Genomic DNA, 21667 nt, shown 5'->3' on the forward strand with positions numbered 1-21667 from the left:
AACCAAAGGAGAATGAGAATGAACACCCAAAGGAGAATGGACACCCAACCAAAGGAGGAGAATGAACACCCAAAGGAGAATGGACACCCAACCAAAGGAGAATGGACACCCAAAGGAGAATGGACACCCAACCAAAGGAGAAGAATGGACACCCAAAGGAGAATGGACACCCAACCAAAGAAGGAGAATGGACACCCAACCAAAGGAGAATGGACACCCAAAGGAGAATGGACACCCAACCAAAGAAGAAGGAGAATGGACACCCAAAGGAGAATGGACACCCAACCAAAGGAGAAGGAGAATGAACACCCAAAGGAGAATGGACACCCAACCAAAGGAGAAGGAGAATGGACACCCAACCAAAGGAGAAGGAGAATGGACACCCAAAGGAGAATGGACACCCAACCAAAGGAGAATGTGCAAACGACCCTGTGTTTGTAAAGCGCTTAGAGCTTGGTCTCCGATCAAGGATAGGCGCTTTATAAGTATCCATATCAATCAATCAATCAAAGAGAAAGGCGAGAATGACAGAATGCTGAAGACAACAAAATGAAAGACTAACCTCTTTCCATCTTTAAAAAAACAACAAATGAAAATTTAAAGTGGTTACAAAAAAGTAACTGTAAACTACTCAAATAAAATAAAACAAAAACAGAAAGAGGAGAACTTGTTCTCAAGCACAAGAATTCTGTCATGTAAGGGCACAATAACATGTGGTTCGTCCGTCGGGATCGACGAGGAAAAAATGAGCCACCTGTGTGCAGGTCCGCGGCTATGGAAAGAGGAGAATTTGTTCTCCAGCATAAGAATTTGGCCATGTAAGGGCACAATAATATGAATTACTCCATAAAGAGCAAAAATGAAATGATATTTTAAAAAGTATTGCAGTTGTCATAATACAATCTCACTTCACAGAAGAAAGTGATTTGAATTCTGAGTTATGGTTATTGTTTACTGAGCCATATATTTCTTGTATACAATGATGACATACTATGGACACACCTTGTCATACATTATACATATACTTGTAAAAAAAATAAAAAAAATCAACCAACACACACCACACACACACACACAACATATGACACCTAAAATCACATGACACAATTAAAAATCACTTATCTATTTTTTCCCACCATGTGATGAATGAGCTATACTTCCATCATTAGATGTAAGATTTCACTGCCTACATATCTTGAGTACCAGTATATTCCAGAAATACTTACAACCACATCTTGGGTTGATGCTTGTCCTTGTCTAAAATACACACACACACACACACACACACACACACACACACACACACACACACACACACATCATTCATAAATCTAAAGTAATCACACTTATCACCAGGTTTTCCAACCAGTTTAGAATCAGCTTGTTAGTTCATAATTGGCAACAAATTACTGCAGTAAAAATTCATTATCAGAATGAGATCAGACGTACACACACACACACACACACACACACACACACACACACACAGAGGTATTGCAAAATATATCAACAGGAAATGTGATTACTGTAGACATTCACTTATGCATAAGTTTATTTTTTGTTTTGTTATGCGATCCATGCTTCCCCCCCCCCCCCCCCACCCCCCAAATTATATAGCATTATACTTTAAATGTGTCAGATCAAATGTTCTCCTCTGCTCCTGGTAACCACGTCATCTTGTACCACCTGCCACATGTGGAGAGTAAACCCAACAAGGAAATCCTATCTGGAGATGGACAGGCTATGCCAATTAAACGTGCATAAGACACACCGCATTATCAATATGACGGCATTACTAAAACAGTTCTCCAAGGAGGTTATTTGTAACAACTGATTTCTTGCCCAAGCATAAACTTGTAAGCAATAGGTACTGCTGCTGCACTATTTACTCACAGTCCAAAGCCTAAATCTTATTATCGATTATCAACACATTTCTTCACCTTGGATCAAAACACATCAAGTGACAAATGCATATAAACACACATACATACACAGCTTGTGATTCTAATAGGCTGATTCGGCTCATAAAAACACATCCATCACACACGCAATTAATAAATTTGCAAATGCTCACCCACACAGTAATATATCCATCAGTAATGCATTTTCATAAAGGCACACACACATACACACACGCTCACCTCAGTCTGTAGTTCTTGCTCCTAGCTAAATTGTCACTAAAATGCCAAACGTCTACTCTCTTATTTAAAATACACAACACAGGCTAAAATGTAAAAGAAAAGAGGAAGAGGGCATTTCCCAAAGGCTGTTCATGTGTTTTCCAAAGAAGTATGTGCGCGCGCGCACGCACACACGCACAATTAAATGACAGACACATATACATTCAATCTGGAAGACTGATATCAGTCTTGCTTTTCCTCATCATGAACCTCCTTGGAATATCATACAGATGACAACACATGTTTACATTGACAAAAATGATGTCAAAACATGAACAGAACATTTCACAGTTACAAAACTTTGCAATCAAATAGAACTTGTACCCTTTACCAAAGAAAAAAAGAGAAAAAAAAAAAAGAATGAAAGCAAAGAAAAGAAAAAAAAAAAAGGAAAGAAAGGAAGAGAAAGAAAAAAAAAAAGAAGAAAAAGAAAAAACAACAACAAAACACACACAAAAAAGTACAGCAAGAACTGAAAAAGGCTGACGACGATTATGCCCCCTTACTACTTCAGAGTGGTTTACTGTTTATCAGATTAACTCACTCAGTACGGCCAGTCCTCTCTTCTCCTCTACACAGACCCCTCGGATGTCCAGTGGGTGTCTGAACGACCCAACCTTTAGCTTCCGTCGTCAGAATTGTGGTATTTTTTGTCAACATTCACCTCTTCAGTATAAGAGCCCTCCGCTTGAAATATTTTGATGATGGTAATTGGGGTGAAACGCTGTTAATGTCGTCTCTTTCGCCATTCGTATGGAGAGAGTTAACGGGAACTTCTCAACACTTTGCCCTCCAATCCTTGTCCCTAGTTTTTCTTTCAACCACACTGTCTGAAAATAACAACAACAACAACAAATTCACCAAACTATACCTCACTAGCTGACCATTTAACAACTCATCCAAATGTGAAAACAAAATAATAAAATATCACAAATTAAATAACTTAAGTACAATAAATTCTATAAAAAAAGAAAAGAAAATAACAACAACAACAACAAATTCACCAAACTATACTTCACTAGCCGACCATTGTAACAACTCATCCAAATGTGAAAACAAAATGATAAAATATCACAAATTAAATAAGTAAAATAAATTCTAAAAAAAAAACACCCCCCCCCCACCCCCCACCCCCACCCCAAAACAACAAAAAAACTATGACAGTGAACCCACAGGACTTTCATCAAAGACTTGGAAAAAAAAAAACCCCACATCAACACCACTTTGCAAGTTTGAGTGTGTACATGCATGTGTGTTGAGCTTGAAGAGAAGGACCCACAAGCTGCATAAAGACCCTAAAAATTCATAAATTAGCAACTCTGTGCTCGTTTGTGTTTGTACGTACATGTGAACTGAAGCAAATAATTCACAAGTTGCACAAAAACGTGAAAAAATAAATCAATTCTTACAACAAATTTGCAAGACTGGGCATGTGTGTATACAGTGTGTTGAAGCAAACAGATTACACGCTGCCATGGTCAGCCTTGGAAAAAAATTAATTCTTATACAACAATTTGCAAGACTGTGCATGTGTGCATACAGTGTGTTGTAGCAAACAGATGACATGCTGCCATGGTCAGCCCACAGACTTCAGAGCACCGCCCGTCAAGGAGCACTGGGCAGGAGAACAACACTGGTCCCTGGGCAGCAGAACAAAGTTGCGAAGCTGCAGCTTCCACCGGGACGTGCTTTCGAACGCCGCGGCCATCAGAGCGATGGTCCTGGGGAACACGGTTTGACAGTCACGGTCCAGCACCCCCAACCACGACATGGCGTTCAGACTGCTGACGCACAGCCAGGGCTCAGTGGCCAAGACCGGCGCGTTACCTTTCAAGTGACGGCTGAGATGTATGATGAGCGCTTGGGGGATGTTGTAGAAAGAGACCTGCAGGCGACGAGACAGCCTGAAGACAGTCTCCACTCCCACCAGGAAGACCGACAGCTCTCCCCAGTTGACGTACAGCCTGTCGTTGATTCTGAAGCAGGACAGGGTTGGGGGCGCAGAGCGAGGTTTGGCGAGGTCCAGTGTCAAGGTGCCTGTCAGGACCAGGTGGTGGGTGGAGAACTTCTCCCCTATCCACTGGCTGACGTTGTTTGCGTTCAGTTCACGGAACCCGACTCCGGTCTTTAGACACAGGGTCTTTTCTTTGAACAGCTTGGGCAGCATGGCCCCCTCAAACACATTTGTGGACTCACACTTGCCTTCTGACGGCACAGTTTCCTGGTCACCATAAACAGACACCACTTTCTGCTTCACAATGTTGGATCCCCCTCCAGAAGAATTGGGGCTGCAGACATAAACAGAAATACCCTTTGGTGGAGGCCTCATCACCAGTTCATTTGTTTTTATCTTTCTCAAATAAACGGCACAATCTTGAAATCTCTCCATGCTGCGGGCAACAGACTGTGATGCGGACTGAAGATGCCTCTTCACCTCTCTGCCTGACGAGAGGTGAGGGAGGCCACCAGAAGAACCGTCACAGACATGCTGGACCTGGTCACCCAGCTGACCAGCCATCCTCCTGTTCTCCAGCTCCTTCAGCTGATCCTGCAGAGACATGCTCTTCAACCACGCCTTCAGCACCTTCTTCAGCCACTTCTGCTCCTTGCTGTCAAACGCAAGTGTGGTGCTGTCGGCACAAATGTGCCCCGTTCGATGCAGGTGGATGTCGCTCTGTCGAAGTCTCTGTCTGACAACGTCCTTGTCGAAGGACAGAAAGCACAGCAGTTCAGCGCTGATCAGGTAAGGCAGAGCCCTGTCCACAGCGCCATCTGTCACATGATCAGAGAAGCAGCAGTAGGTAAGGAAGACAATCTCTGTCGGACCAGCTTCCAGGATCCAGTGGCGGGGAACTCTGGACGTGTGAGTGTTGAACTCTTCTCCGCACTGCACCACACCCACAGCCTGCAGCTGGGCCAGACTGAGGTACAGTGTTCCACCGTGGGTGAAGGTGAAGACCACATGGCCGCACACGATGGCCTGACCCACCTGATGCAGCCTCACCATGGTGCTCTTGGCCAAGTTCCAGTAACACTGCACCACGGAGAACGGCTTCAGAATCCCATCGTTCACCTCCTCTGCACAGGAACAAGACCGCGGGTACAGGTCCATCTTGAAAGAGAGCATCGAAAGATCTTGGGAAGATGGGTCCCACTCGTGTCTCGCTTCCTTCATGTCTTGCTCCTTGGCACCAGATTGGTCAGTGCCACCAGCCTTATCATCGTCTGTCTCAGTGCCACCACGTTCATCATCGTCTGTCTCACTTTCACCGTCCGCATCAAACTGGACCTGAATGCTTCTGCAGCCTGTGGATTGTTCCTCCTTCAATACGCATGTCTTGGGTTGGGTCTGGATGGAGTGAGACACAGGCTGAGAGATGGGTACGGACTGAAGACTGCTGTCTGAGGCAAGAGACTGATCGCTCATCTCTCCCGCGTCCCGTGTGACATGACTTGCACGCACCCGGCTGCTCAAAGACCCTGTGGATCTTGTTACCTTTCTTGCCGTGTTGAGGACGCAGTCTTTCTGTACATCATCACCTGCCTTCAAGCCCTGCCTGTCCTGGCTAACTCCTCGGGAACTCTCGTCCACCTCACGTGAGTCACTGTCCTGCTGTTCCTGCCCAGTTTGAGTCTTCCTCTCCTCTGACTTGTGGATCACCCGCACGCACCTGCCGTCCTTACTGTTCAGCTTGTGTTCATAGAACTCACTCTGTCCCTCAACCATCTTTCCATTCACAAAGAGATGGCATGTGTATCCTAGCGGTTTACTTTCTTGATTGGTAGTGCTGGTACCAATGTCTTTTGTGTGCTTTACCAGCTGTGATGACGGCCTTGACATCTCCTGCACGTGTTTGGCATAGTGGTCATGGTCCTCTTCAATGACTGCAGCCTTGTCAGGTCTTTGGAGACTTTCTTTACTTTCTTTCTGATGGAGACTTTCTTTCCAAGCCGTGTCCGTGTCACTCTCTTCCTCATCTGTGTCACTGGACTCGACCAGATCAATGATTTCCATCGGCTCTTCCACCTTGACCTCCTGACGGTCACTCCTGGCACTGTGCTGTGGATGCTGTGTGAGAGGATCGCTCCTCCCCACCACCACCCACTTCTCCTCGTCCCAGGTGGAGTTCACTGCAGTGTCCACCATCCCCTCATCATGGCAAATGACCTCAGGAGGGCCCTCCATCCCCTCATCATGGCAAATGACCTCAGGAGGGCACTCCTGCAGGTCAGCTATGTCCCCCCCATCCTCCGTCCCACGCTCCCTCCCTTGCACTCTCTCCGTCCCATCACTGGCGCATGCCGGAGGTTCCTGCTGTGTTTGTGAGGAGCCGGCCAGACACCTGTCCTCCACTGCCACTCTCTGCCGTGTGTCACTGTGAGGGGAAGTGGTGCTCAAGTCCTGGAGGGCCAGTCGGCACAGGGAGGCGCTGTCTTCCAGGGGACAGATGTGGGGCCACATCTTGATGTAGAACTTGGCGTCCGCATGATCGTGGAACGCAGCGTCCGCCTTGGCCAGTTCTCGATACACCTTCCTCAGGTAGATCAGGTTCACCAGCAGGTCCTCCCTGAGCCTGGGGTCTTTGCCGCTGCTGCACCTGCACTCCTCTTCCAGCCTGGCCTGGGCTTCCAGAAAACGGATGATGGCTGCCTGCTGCTCCTCCTGGCTGACCAGTGGTCTCCTCCCAGCGCCGGTGGGGACATCTCTCCACGTCACGTCCATCCGGAGCTGGGTCAGGAAAAGCTTCTCTGGCTCAAGCATTGCACAGACATCCTGCTCCGGGACGGCGGCAGCCAGCATGGTCTGCACGGTGCAGTGGTCACGCGGGAGGTGGCCCTTGTGCACGAGTTCGGACACACTGATGTAGAAACCGCTGGGTCGCTTCCAGCAGTGCAGGGGCTCTGAGGAGCTGAGGAAAGAGACGTGAGTCACCTGGGGGAAGGGGATGTTCTTTATGTTCAGCGGCCTGCAACACAACACCACAGCCAAGTCAAGTCAAGTTTATCATGCCGCCTGAAACACAAAAGCCAAGTCAAGTCAAGTTTATCATGCCGCCTGAAACACAAAACAAAAGTCAAGTTTATCATGCCACCTGAAACACAACACAAAAGTCAAGTCAAGTTTATCATGCCACCTGAAACACAACACAAAAGCCAAGTCAAGTCAAGTTTATCATGCCGCCTGAAACACAAAAGTCAAGTCAAGTTTATCATGCCGCCTGAAACACAAAAGTCAAGTCAAGTTTATCATGCCGCCTGAAACACAAAACAAAAGTCAAGTCAAGTTTATCATGCCACCTGAAACACAACACAAAAGCCAAGTCAAGTCAAGTTTATCATGCCACCTGAAACACAACACCAAGTCAAGTCAAGTTTATCATGCCGCCTGAAACACAAAACAAAAGTCAAGTCAAGTCAAGTTTATCATGCCGCCTGAAACACAAAACAAAAGTCAAGTCAAGTTTATCATGCCACCTGAAACACAAAACAAAAGTCAAGTCAAGTCAAGTTTATCATACCTCGAGAAAAAATGCCATGTGATCTTGTAGGTCACAAGACAACCATAAGATATACACTTAAAAGACATGCAAAGTCAAGTCTAGTATACCATATTTCAAGAGAAATTGCCACACGGTCTTGTAGCTCACAATACAAACATAAGATATACACTTAAAAGATATTCAAAGTCAAGTTAAGTTTATCATATCTGAAGAGAAACTGCCATAAGGTCTTGTAGCTTACAATATAAATTTAAGATATACACTTAAAAGACAAGCAAAGTCAAGCTTATCATCTTTCAAGCACTCAAGACTTGATTAGCATGTTGGATTATGCTGCTGGTCAGGCATCTGCCTAGCAGACGCGGTGTAGCATGTATGGGTCTGTCTGCATGCGGTGATGCTTCCTTGAGAAACTGATACTGAACGAATGAAGGTATCTTTTTTTATCAAGGGAATAAGGGATGAGCGCAAATGGCTTGTCATCATCCTGCCCTCTTGAAAAGGGAAAATAAATACTCAATACAAAAGCATAAAATTACATGAATAAATCTCAAATTATGTCACCAAAAAAAGAAAAAAAAGATGAACAATGTAAGTAAGACCTATGGACACAGATCGTTTTCTTTTCAATCGCCAAAGACGTGGAGCAAGCACCCTGAAACCTCCGTCATTCTGATTCCCTCGCATCTTTTAAATCTCGTCTCAAAACTCACCTTTTCCCTCAGCAATAAGTTCAATCGTGGTAGGTCCACTTCCTTTGCGTTAGCTGTGCTTGACTATGTGTATCTATATATGTATGTGTACATAACTACATGCATGTATATGAATGTGTATTGTGTGTGTGCGAGCGTGTGTTTATGTAAGATTGTGCCTGCCTATGTGTGCGTATGTGTTAGGGTAGCTGTTAGATACACATGTATGTTAAAATGTATGTATGCAGCGTGTGTGTGTGTGTGTGTGTGTGTGTGTGTGTGTGTGTGTGTGTAGTCACATTTTGGTGTGTGTATGTAACATAGATAGGATGTTTTATGTTTACAAAAGCGTTTTTGTAAAGCACCCAGAGCAGATTTCTGGACAGTGTGCTATATAAGTATCCATTATTATTATTATTATTATTATTAAGTACATGCACAAATAATACACAGATCAGAAAGAAAAGGAGAAAGAAGAGACAGAGACAGAGTGAGAGACAGAGTGAGAAACCCATGGCAGGACCTGTAGGCCAGAGGCTCATTCACGTCCAGCTCACAGCTGCAAAACGGCTTGGCAATGTCCGTCAGGTGAAACATCTCCAGGCAGAACTTGAGAGCGCTCTTCAGTGAAGGAGACAGCCTGTGGTTGGAGATGTTGGTGCCCGCTCCTCCGTCACGCACCGGCACGATCGCGGCTTTGTACTGTCACAGTGAAGGCAAAGAGCACTCTTGTTTAATTTCAAGCCAATATGGACATTACTGAATTGTGTTGTGCTGTGTTGTGTTATCTTGTATTGTTGTATTGTGTTATATCACATTGTATAGTGTTGTACTGTATTGTATCCAATTGTATTGTATAGTGCTGTATTGCAGTGGATTGCATGGTATTCTATTGTATTGTACTGGATTGGATTGGACCAGATGCGGAGAACAATTTAAAACTTCAATTATGATTTTTGAAGAAAACTTTACCATGGATAAAAAAAAAAAAAAGAAAAAGAAGACAAACTAATATCATACACAATTTTTTTTTTAATGTCTACTAATGCACAATGTCTTAAGAAATGTCAAAAAGCAGTAGTTTGACAAATGTTATCCATATCAACCATCCTGCCAAGTTTGATTTCTATACCACTAAAAACTGTCACAATTAAAATTCAACACACACACACACACACACACACACACACACAAACACACACTACACACACATACACTACACACACACACACACCACTTGCGCACACGCACACCCGCCACACACAATCCTTAAAGATTTCATAACAACAAATTGAATCAAGTCGAGCTGAGTCGAGTCACACACACACACACACACACACACACACACACACACACACACACACACACCCTGCGCACCCACCCCCCACCCCGACACAGATGAAGCACCAGAAGAAAAGGAGAAGGAAACCCAGCTCCACCCACATGGTTCTTGTTCCGTGTGTCCACAAACGTGCGCGTGAGGGTTCTCTCAACCACAGGGAAGGGCCAGGTGCCAAGCATTTTCTTGTTGATCGGTGGAGTGACCTGCAACCAAACACCACCACCATAACGTCAGCACTGTGACCTGCAACCAAACACCACCACCATAACGTCAGCACTGTGACCTGCAACCAAACACCACCACCATAACGTCAGCACTGTTACGCTTGGCTCGCTCAGTGACCTGCAACCAAACACCACCACCATAACGTCAGCACTGTTACACTTGGCTTGCTCAATGACCTGCAACCAAACACCACCACATAACGTCAGCGCTGTGACCTGCAACCAAACACCACCACCATAACGTCAGCACTGTTACGCTTGGCTCGCTCAGTGACCTGTAACCAAACACCACCACCATAACGTCAGCGCTGTTACGCTTGGCTCGCTCAGTGACCTGTAACCAAACACCACCACCATAACGTCAGCACTGTGACCTGCAACCAAACACCACCACCATAACGTCAGCACTGTTACGCTTGGCTTGCTCAGTGACCTGCAACCAAACACCACCACCATAACGTCAGCACTGTGACCTGCAACCAAACACCACCACCATAACGTCAGCACTGTGACCTGCAACCAAACACCACCACCATAACGTCAGCGCTGTGACCTGCAACCAAACACCACCACCATAACGTCAGCACTGTGACCTGCAACCAAACACCACCACCATAACGTCAGCACTGTGACCTGCGACCAAACACCACCACCATAACGTCAGCGCTGTTACGCTTGGCTTGCTCAGCTTATATCAGAGAAATACACAAGCTTACAGTTGGGCCAACAGCAAAGTCAGAATTACTTGGCTTATACCAGGGACTGACAAAAGCTTACAGCTAGGCCAACAGCAAAGTGAGAATCAATAATAATGATATGATAATTGGTTTTTATATAGCGCTGAATCTTGTGCAGAGACAAATCAAAGTGTTTTCAAACCCGTCATTCATATGCATGCATAACTCTAAACTTGATAAACTGAAGACAAAGAAGAGGCAGAGAAAGGAGGCTATCTTGGAAGTAGATGGGTTTTAAGGTCAGACTTGAAAGAGCTGAGTGCGGGGACCTGACGAAGCGAAAGAGGAAGTTCATTCCATAAGCAAGGTCCAGAGACAGAGAAAGAAACAGCAGTCAACAGTGAAGTGTTTGAATCTGGGTATGCGTAAACAGAGTGGATCTGAAACCGATCGTAGAGAGCGAGATGGAGTGTAGAGGTGAAGGCAGCCGCAGAGACAGGAAGGGCAGATCTAGGAATACAATTATAACATAGAGTGCTGATCTTGTACTTTATTCTGTTTGAGACAGGGAGCCAATGGAGATGTTGCAAAAGAGAGTGACGTGCTCAGATTTTTTCTTTCTGAAACAAGTTGGGCAGCAGAGTTTTGTATGCAATGAAGGGACTGAATGGATGAAGCAGGCAAGCCAGACAATAGGGAGTTCCAGAAGTCAAGGCAAGAGAGAATGAGAGAAATGACGTGTACATGTTGCATCGGTGGACAGAGACTGAAAAAAGGCTTACAGCTGGGCCAGTGATCAATGGTTTTTCCAGTGCTATTGGAATTCTTTTATAGCACATATCCTTATATAGTGCCCCTTCCTATCTCTGTGGCCCTTCACCTCTACGCTCCATCTCGCTCTCTACGATCGGCTTCGGATCCACTCTGTTTACGCATACCCAGATTCAAACACTCAACTGTTGGCCGCCGTTCTTTCTCTGTCTCTGGACCTTGCTTATGGAATGAACTCCCTCTTTCGCTTCGTCAAGTCTCCACACTCAGCTCTTTCAAGTCTGGCCTTAAAACCCACCTCTTCCCAAAATAGCCTCACTTGCCTGCCCTTCCTTGTCTATAGTTTCTACAGTTTTATAGAGTTATGCATGCGTGTGAATGACTGGTGCGAAAGCGCTTTGATTTGTCTCTGCACAAGATTCAGCGCTATATAAATACCATTATTATTATTATAGTGCCTATCCTTGGTCAGAGCCCAGGCTCTAAGAGCTTTTCAAACACAGGGTGATTTTCACTACAGACTGCCTACCTGGGTAGAGCTGACTGACCAATGAATTTGGGCGCTCATCATTCGTTTCCTGTGTCATTCAATCAGATCTCAGGTACGCACACATACACACTCAGACAGACATCTAACATTCTACGTGTATGACCGTTTTGTTTTTATTTACCCTACCATGTAGGCAGCCATACTCTGTTTTCGGGGGTATGCATGCAGGGTATGTTCTTTCCATAACCCACCGAACACTGACATGGATTACAGGATCTTTACCATGCATATTTGATCTTTTGCGTGACGGGCACCATAGCCGAATGGTTAAAGCGTTGGACTTTCGATCTGAGGGTCTTGGGTTCGAATCACAGTGACGGCGCCTGGTGGGTAAAGGGTGGAGATTTTTACGATCTCCCAGGTCAACATATGTGCAGACCTGCCAGTGCCTGAACCCCCTTCGTGTGTATGCGCAAGCATAAGATCAAATACGCACGTTAAAGATCCTGTAATCCATGTCAGCGTTCGGTGGGTTATGGAAACAAGAACATACCCAGCATGCACCCCCCCCCGAAAACGGAGTATGGCTGCCTACATAGCGGGGTAAAAACGGTCATACACGTAAAAGCCAACTCGCGTATATACGAGTGAACATGGGATCTGAAGCCCACGAACGCAGAAGAAGAAGAAGAAGAGATCTTCTGCATATACACACAAAGGGGGTTGAGGCGCTAGACACCCAGATCTTCTCTCTTTCTCTCTCTCTCTCTCCCCCCCTACCTGCAGAGTCCAGCGGCAGTGGTGGCCCAGCTTCATCTGGTAGAAGAGGGAGTGTGCCGGCAGGAGCCAGCGGCGGTCGAAGCGCAGGCACTGGTACAGGCCCTGGAAGAGCAGGTGAGCGCCCAGCGGCGTGATCATCTGACACAGCCACTGGCGTCGCCGCAAGGTGTCTCCCATCCACAGGTACTGCTCCACATACTCCAGCTCCAGCTCCGTCATGGGCCGCAGCTGGGGTGGGCGAGAGAAAACACAGGCCACACGTGGGTCAGAGAGAAAGGAGGAGTTTGTATTATACTCCAGGTTTGGTGTTACATATACTTACCATGTCAAACTGATGCAAACTAGGCCTATCGGTTTGCTCTGCTTGGCCAAATTTCGCGCGGCTAACAGTGAAAAAAACGAGCCGTCTTGCCCCGGTCCGCTTCTCAGCCAATCAAACGCCTCTAAAAGCTATAAGCGCTGAATCATTCTGTGGGCCAAGGCTCTCCATGCCATCTTGTCAGGTTTACGCTCTGTCTCGTCTTACGCTTTTTTTGGCTATTAAGTGTATTCATTTGGCCTTATTTTGCTGCATGCGGCTTGTCTGTATTGTATTCTTACATTCTGTGTACTCGATTGAGAAATCAAAATTGAAACTGAAACATTTTTATCGAGGAGGACAAAAGAGCTAATGTGACGATAGCCTTGAGACAGCTTTAGTGGTGGGCGAGGCCCTAAGCTCCATAATTTGATTTGATTTGAGGGGAGAAGGAAGAAGCCCTTATTCAAGTTATTGGCCTGTTTTCATCCTGCCCTTGTAAAGAAATTCAATAAAATAGTCTAAGGATAAAGATTAAAAAAAACAGAAAAAAAAATCCCACTGGAAAAATAACAACAAGAATAATAAAGACAAAAGTGAACAAAATTAAACTGCATAGAAAAGACACAACTCTCCACACACAAAAAAACAACATAGTAAGCAAGTGTAGATGAGGGAGGGAAGGAAGCAATGAAGAACGAGATTGCAAGGGAGAAAGAGAGGGTGGATAGACAGGTGAGGAGAGAGAGGGGGATGGAGAGAGAGAGGGAGAGATAGGGAGAAAGAGAGGGTGGATAGACAGGTGAGGAGAGAGAGGGGGATGGAGAGAGAGAGAGGGAGAGATAGGGAGAAAGAGAGGGTGGAGAGACAGGTGAGGAGAGAGAGGGGGATGGAGAGAGAGAGGGAGAGATAGGGAGAAAGAGAGAGTGGATAGACAGGTGAGGAGAGAGAGGGGGATGGAGAGAGAGAGGGAGAGATAGGGAGAAAGAGAGAGTGGATAGACAGGTGAGGAGAGAGAGGGGGATGGAGAGATAGGGAGAGAGAGAATGTTTGTGTGAGCCAGTGTGTGTGTGTGTGTGTGTGTGTGTGTGAATGTTTCACAGAGAGAGAGAGAGAGAGAGACAGAGAGAAAGAGTGAGTGAGTGAGTGTGTGTGTGTGTGTGTGTGTGTGTGTGTGTCTATGTTTGAGAGAGAAAGAGAGAGAGAGAGAGTGTGTGTGTGTGTGTGTGTGTGTGTGTCTGTGCCTGTGTTTATGTTTGAGAGAGAGAGAGAGAGAGAGAGAGAGTGAGTGTGTGTGTGTGTGTGTGTGTGTGTGTGTGTCTGTGCCTGTGTCTATGTTTGAGAGAGAGAGAGAGAGAGAGAGAGAGAGAGAGAGAGAGAGAGAGAGAGAGTGTGTGTGTGTGTGTGTGTGTGTGTGTGTGTGTGTGTGTGTGTGTGTGTGTGTGTGTGTGTGTTCATTCTTTTGTTTTTCGATCCACAATAGTGGTTTTCAACAAAAACCCACCCCCCTTTACCAAATCCACCCTTACTTCCCAGTACCTAAGATTTAGAGTCTTTGTAACTGAGTTCAACATATGCGCAGTCCTGCGAGTACCTATACCTGCTTTGTCTGTGTGTTCTGGCATGCAGATAATCAAGTGCAAGTTCAAAATTCTTCATCCATGCCACACTCTGGGGGAAACAGTGACGAGAATGCATGCGCCCAGACATGTATAATCAACAGGATCTCATACACTCACTTCCTTACACATTTAAACATGAACGATTAAAAAAAAAAAAAGTATGGAAATTGATGACAGAACGATAACTGTCTCACCTCATCAGAAATAAGCGGAGTCTTCAGCAGCTCACGGACCAGAGTTTCTTCCCTCTCCAGCGTCTGCAGCAGCCCTCGAAACTCCAGCTCAGGCAAGAACACGTACTGCTGACTGGAGTGGGAAAAACTGAATAGGCTCCTATCCATAAATCGTAAGAGACCAAGATTGTCCATACTCGAAACCTGAAACATGCAATAAACACATAATTATTGAGACAAACAAGCAAGATTGTCCACATTAAAAAACTTTAAAAATCAGTAAATGAATGTGGAGACAAACAGACAAGAGTGTTCTTATTGAAAACTTAAACCATGTATAAACAAATATTGAGAAAAAATCCACTCTAATGGGAAAACGAATACCCTTGCCAGCAGAACAGAAGGAAGACACTGCACTGCAGCAGCATGCTCTCTGCTGGAAAGAGCAGCCCACATTTCACACACACAGCAATCTGTTGTGACAAAACGTAATACCCTTGCCAGCAGAACAGAAGGAAGACACTGCACTGCAGCAGCATGCTCTCTGCTGGAAAGGGCAGCCCACATTTCACACACACAGCAATCTGTTGTGACAAAACGTAATACCCTTGCCAGCAGAACAGAAGGAAGACACTGCACTGCAGCAGCATGCTCTCTGCTGGAAAGAGCAGCCCACATTTCACACACACAGCAATCTGTTGTGACAAAACGTAATACAATGGAGTGACGGCCTAGAGGAAATGCGCCCCCCTATGAAGCGAGAGAATCTGAGCGCGCTGGTTCGAATCACGGCTCAGCCGATGATATTTTCTCCCCCTCCACTTGACCTTGAGTGGTGGTCTGGACGCTAGTCATTCGGATGAGACGATAAACCGAGATCCTGTGTGGAGCATGCACTTAGAGCATGTAAAAGAACCCACGGCAACAAAAGGGTTGTTCCTGGCAAAATTCTGTCGAAAAATCCACTTCAATAGGAAAAACAAATAAAGCTGCACGCAGGAAAAAATACAAAATAATGGGTGGTGCTGTAGTGTAACGACACGCTCTCCCTGGGGAGAGCAGCCCGAATTTCACGCCGAGAAATCTGTTGTGATAAAAAGAAATACAACTACAAATACAAATACAAATTACACAATCCACTGCAAATGGTAATACTGACCATACAGTTCTGTGAGGCCAGCACCACACTCCTCCACAAGGTGGCTTCTTCCTTCTCAAACCAGGAAGGGAACATGCACTGACAGTCAGGGTACACAACACTCCGTGAAGAGCTCCCTCCCAACTGCTGCACACCATTCCGTGAAGAGGCCCCTTCTGTCTGGCACATGTCGTCCGTCTCTCCACCAGAGCCGACGATCTCAATGGTGCTGTGACCACTGCCGCTGTTCTCAAACGCCTTTCTCCCATCAGCCGGAGCTCCCGGAATCATGGTTTCATTTCGTGGTGCGTGTTTCTGGCTGTTCAAAGACCAGTCCCCAGAAATGGCTGAGAGGGACTGAGGAGTGACAGCAGGACTGTGACTGAAGGGCAGTTTAGGCAACGGTCCTGGAAGTTCTGCAGCATTGAGGACTGGATACACCTCATCTTCTGTGGAGTTGTTTGCCGCACCCATCTTGTCTTCACAGCTGGAAAAGGAGTCACTGTCTTCACTGCTAGAGTCCACACTCGTGGATGGTTTGGGTCTCCTCCTCGTCGGGGGCTTTGAGCCAGTGGAGTAATGCGACGCCTGCTGGCGTTTGGGCAAACGTGATTTCTGTCTGTCAGGTTTTCCGGTGTGTCCAGATGGGACATAGCCCGAAAATTTCGGAAAGCTACTTCCATGCAAGCAAGCCTGGGGTTTCTGCAACAGCGCAGCTTTGGCTGCAATACTGTGGAGTTGGACGCTGTGATCTGTGGGGGCAGGAGGACGGAGGGGGAAGCAGCAGATGATGTCCCCTTGGGAGGTCTTGACCCACACAGGGTGGGCAGGCTTATCAGGACACTCCACCTTGATGAGCTCCACCTCCTTGTGTTTCATCACAGCACTACCCCTGGTGCCAGTCTCCATGCTCTCCTGACGTTTCCTTTTCCTCCGGTTTCCACAGCTGTCGTCTGACCTCCCGCAGAAATTCTCCTCAAAGAAAACTGGTTCAGTTTTCACATCAACAGAGTGGCTGTCTGCCAGTGGATCTGGGGACGCTGTGTGACTACCAGGCATCAAAGCGGAAACTATGTCCTCGTCTAAACGCTGGAGTCTGACCACCATGCTGGACAGATCAATATGTTTCACAGATGTTTTGTCCCCGTCCTCTGACGTGGCCTCACTCTCATTTTCTCTGCCCGTTCTAATTCCTCGGTCTTCTTCTTCAGGTTCAAATTTGACCACTACGGGGTCCGTTCTGTCTGACCTGCAACTTTGATTTACTTCAGATGATTCGGAGTGCCTCTCATATTCCATATCCATGGGTTCCGTTTTGATGCTGACGCTGTCTGCTTTATTTTTCTTCTCATTCTTGTTTTGTCTCTTTTTGTCGCCATCGCCATCATGGTCATCCCTTGGTTCCGTGTCGACGGTCAGCCCTGAGTCTGTATCCATGGTGTTACTTGCTGTGTGCTCAGTCTTCTGCTGATGGCTTCTTCGCTGATCCGTCAGCCGGTTTTCTAAACTGCGAAACATAAATGAATAAGTGCAGAAAAACAAATGAACAGGAAAAAGAAATGGACGAAATGTTACTCAAAAAAGAAGAAAGTTCTAGAGAAAGCAAAAGTTTTACTTCTCTACATTGGAGAACGAGACCTACTTGCTGTTAAAAGCTGTTCGTCATTCTCTTGTCTGATTTATTGCTCATACTGAACTACGTATGAACATTCTTCTCAACGAATAAAAAGCTTCTGATGAAAACATACACTTCCTCACACAGAATATTTTTAAAAAATACAACACACTAAAACTACACAATTACTCACAAATGCTAAAACTGATCTAACAATATATGGATCAAAGCATCATGTTCACAATTTTCAATCTATTTCATTCACAAGAAAGAAAAAAAAAATCAATATGACCATCACCATGCATATCACACCACCACGGTCAGTAATAAAGTCCAACAACAGTGACTGACAGCAGTGGCACCACCATCACAGACAACAGGCTGGACAAGGTTACAGCTGACTGATTCTTCTTCTTCTTCTGCGTTCACTCGTATGCACACGACTGGGCTTTTACGTGTATGACCGTTTTTACCCTGCCACGTAGGCAGCCATACTCCGTTTTCGGGGGTGTGCATGCTGGGTATGTTCTTGTTTCCATAACCCACCGAACGCTGACATGGATTACAGGATCTTTAACATGCGTATTTGATCTTCTGCTTGCGTATACACATGATGGGGTTCAGGCACTAACAGGTCTGCACATATGTTGACCTGGGAGATCGTAAAAATCTCCACCCTTTACCCACCAGGCGCCTTCACCGTGATTCAAACCCGGGACCCTCAGATTGAAAGTCCAACGCTTTAACCACTCGGCTGTTGCGCCCGTCAGCTGAGTGATTGAACCACTGGACTTTTAATCGGAGGGTCCTGGATTCAAAACCCACTTGTGGTGCCCGGCTGTTTAACTTTAGGGGCAGATACCTTTCCAACAGATGGGCACTTGCTACAGCTTGAACCACCTTTACCCCTCGCGTGTATGTGCATGCAGAAGATCAAAGCACATAAAGGACATTTTTTATCTAAAAGGAAATTTTCTATCTAAAATTACGTTTAAGTAACATACTTACTGTGACCCAGCTAGTGCAGACTCCGGCTGGGGTCTGACATTCCTGCCTGTGCAAACTACTATCCGCCTATGCGGAGAAAATGAAACTACGGCCGATAACCTCCCGGAAGTAGGTAACCTCCCCTTTGTCCCGCTGGCTAGCGCCCTCTTTTGACGGCAGCCATTATGACTCCTGTCCTGTGCTCTCCATACGGTATGTAAAATTACGTTTAAATAACATACTTACCATGACCCAACTAGTGCAGACTCCGGCAGGGGTCTGACATTCCTGTCCTGTGCAAACTACTATCCGCCTATGCGGAGAAAATGAAACTACGGCCGATAACCTCCCGGAAGTAGGTAACCTCCCCTTTGTCCCGCTGGCTAGCACCCTCTTTTGACGGCAGCCATTATGACTCTTGTTCCTGTGCTCTCCATACGGCTAAGTTTTTTTTCGTATTTTCTGTCTGTCTGTCGATTCTCTGGCGTTCTTGTTTTTAGTCGAATTATGTCTCCAACCAGGTCACATAATTATGTAGCTCGATTGGGCGATCGCGCTAAAATTAAGGCGCGATCGCAATCGATTCGCTAACACTATGGGCCCTCTACTCCTGGCCCTCTCAACAACGCAAACCTGCCGCCTCCTCCACTTCCTCCGTTCAGTGGGTACAGAAACACAATACACTGAGCATGTACACACCTGAAAATGGAGTACGGCTGCCTATATGGCTGGGTAAAATCAGTCAGGCATGTACCTGAGTGAATGTGGGAGTTGCAGCCCACTAACCCAGAAGAAAAAGAAGACTAGAGGCTTCCTTCCTGGAATCAGTCAAGTGACTCCAAAATGGTGTGTAATCCTCATTGACGTTGGGAGTTCTTTGTTACAGAAGTGTATATTGTTATTCAATATTTCATCAAATGGGAGGGGTGTGATTTAAAAAAAAAATAAAAAAAAAAAAACAAAAAAACCCAACCTGCTGCTCTACCTGCAGTGTCCCACATGGCTTTCTGTTCCTTAGTAAATGCTCCAAAATAAGTATCACTTCACTGTTTGATCATCTTACGGAGTTCTGAATCTGATCAAAATGTTTCAAGTTGGGGAATACGACATCACTCCCGTCACTCAACCTCTCCCCACTCAAGCAAAGTTCTGTCAAACTGCCACTGCTATTGCACAGTACTGGAACACTAAAACCGTCACCCATTGCAGACCGACAGCTTTGACAGAATCGCTAAAAGCTTTTAACGCGATAAAGATCTCACCTGACTTTTAACACGATAAAGATCTCACCTGACTTTTTCAGGCTCGCTTTCCCCACAGGTTTTTGTGTCTGCATCTGAGCATGTGTAGAAATTCTCCTCCACTGAAAGTGGCTCCACTTTCACAGCAACAGAGCTGACTGAAGGTGGTCGGGTCAGCTGTGGTTCATCACCAGCCACCAAAGCAGAAACAGTGTCATGATCTAGACGCTGGACTGGCACAACCGCTTTGGACAGATTTACACTCCCCACAGAATTTTAATCCTGGCATACAGTTAAACGCGGCACCTCCTGTACTTTTCCTCTTCCCATGAAAATTGTTTTCTCCGCGCTCAAAATCTGACAACGGTGTTCTCCTGATGGTGTTTCATAAGTGACTACCATTTCTGTTTAAATTTCCTCAAGTAATCTCCTCCACCACCCATGGAAAATGTTCTAATCAACCTGCTCTCTGTGCCATTCTGATTTACTTCAGCAAGTCTGGTATCCCACATCCATGGGTTCAGTATCAATGACTACATTTCTAAACATTATTTCCAAGGTGGTGGTGGTTGTTGTTTTTTGTCCATTTCTTGTCTTGCTGTTATTTTCTTTCTCATCTGCAGGTCCTGTTTCGACTCACTGGGTCAGGTCCACACGGCTTCTGACAGTGTCAAGGTTTTGCTGCATGCCTGGCTGAGCCGCTTCCTTGTCTGGAAAACAAACATGAATATGAAAATAAACAGAAATGACAACGTATATATATATATATATATATATATATATATATGTATGTATCTCAGTACTACAGCACCATATGGCCTCAACATCAAGGACTAAACCAAATCACAGCTTCCCTCGTCCCCACCATTCGGATGAGACGATAAACTGAGGTCCCGTATGCAGCATGCACCTAGCGCACGTAAAAGAACCCACGGCAACAAAAGGGTTGTTCCTGGCAAAATTCTGTCGAAAAATCCACTTCGATAGGAAAAACAAATAAAACTGCACGCAGGAAAAATTTTTTAAAAAAGGGTGGCGCTGTAGTGTAGCGACGCGCTCTCCCTGGGGAGAGCAGCCCGAATTTCACACAGAGAAATCTGTTGTGATAAAAAGAACTACAAATACAAATACCCTGCCCATTTCCCCCTTCCCTCCCCTCCCCCTCTTTTTCCTCTTCCCCCGCCCCCCTTTCCCCTCACTGTCTAGATTCTCTCTCACTTCCTTCACCCATCCACCTTTTCCAACCAGCAGTGAACTGTTCTCAAGACAAGTGAATTTTATTCAACAGCCAGAAAACTGCACTTGTGACTGCTGCTATCTTCAGTTGCTTTGAAGACTCTATGAGTCGAAGTGCACGACTTCTCCTCTCCCCAAGTGGGTTCATCATTTTTTCTTCTTGTTTTTTTGTATCCTGTTTTGAAAGAACCCAGGCAGTCAAACCCCTTTTTTTATACCCTATATCTATATCTGTGTTTGTGTGTATATGGTTGCATACTCTGTGTGTGTGTGTGTGTGTGTGTGTGTGTGTGTGTGTCACTGTGTGTGTGTCAGTGTGTGTGTGTGTGTGTGTGTATGTGTGACTCTGTGTGTGTGTGTGCATAATTTCAGAATAAACAAATAAACTTATACCTATGGTGTAAAGCAACCCCCCCCCCCCCCCCCCCCCCCCCCCCCCCCCCCCCCCAACCCCTCCCTACACCACCCCCAAAATGGGATTCATCACCAAATTTACTCATATTACATTCTCTATGTATGATATTTCTCTTGTCTATAAGTATGACAACAACAACAACAACATTAATAATGATTACATCAAGACTAACAACCTAATAATATGCAGGCACAACCACTACTATCAACAATAATAATACTAACAGGGAGAATGGTTGGTGTAGGAGAGGAGGGAGAAGGATTATAAAGCCCAATGCAGTAGAAA

At 45.7% G+C, this 21667-nt stretch overlaps 1 protein-coding gene across 1 annotated transcript; it reads right to left on the reverse strand.

Moving 5' to 3' along the window:
- Window positions 1-3387: 3387 nt before the first annotated feature.
- Window positions 3388-20348, reverse strand: LOC143288960 (uncharacterized). The gene is made up of 7 exons (XM_076597656.1): window positions 19781-20348; window positions 15910-17395; window positions 14772-14954; window positions 12658-12885; window positions 9817-9918; window positions 8897-9075; window positions 3388-7147 (listed from the first exon to the last, which is right to left on the reverse strand). Exons 2-7 carry the CDS (start codon window positions 17323-17325, stop codon window positions 3757-3759), a joined length of 5499 nt encoding a protein of 1832 aa, XP_076453771.1. The 5' UTR covers window positions 17326-17395; window positions 19781-20348; the 3' UTR covers window positions 3388-3756.
- Window positions 20349-21667: the final 1319 nt, after the last annotated feature.

This window comes from Babylonia areolata, chromosome 13 (assembly GCF_041734735.1).
Source record: "Babylonia areolata isolate BAREFJ2019XMU chromosome 13, ASM4173473v1, whole genome shotgun sequence".
In the NCBI taxonomy this organism is placed as follows: domain Eukaryota; kingdom Metazoa; phylum Mollusca; class Gastropoda; order Neogastropoda; family Buccinidae; genus Babylonia; species Babylonia areolata.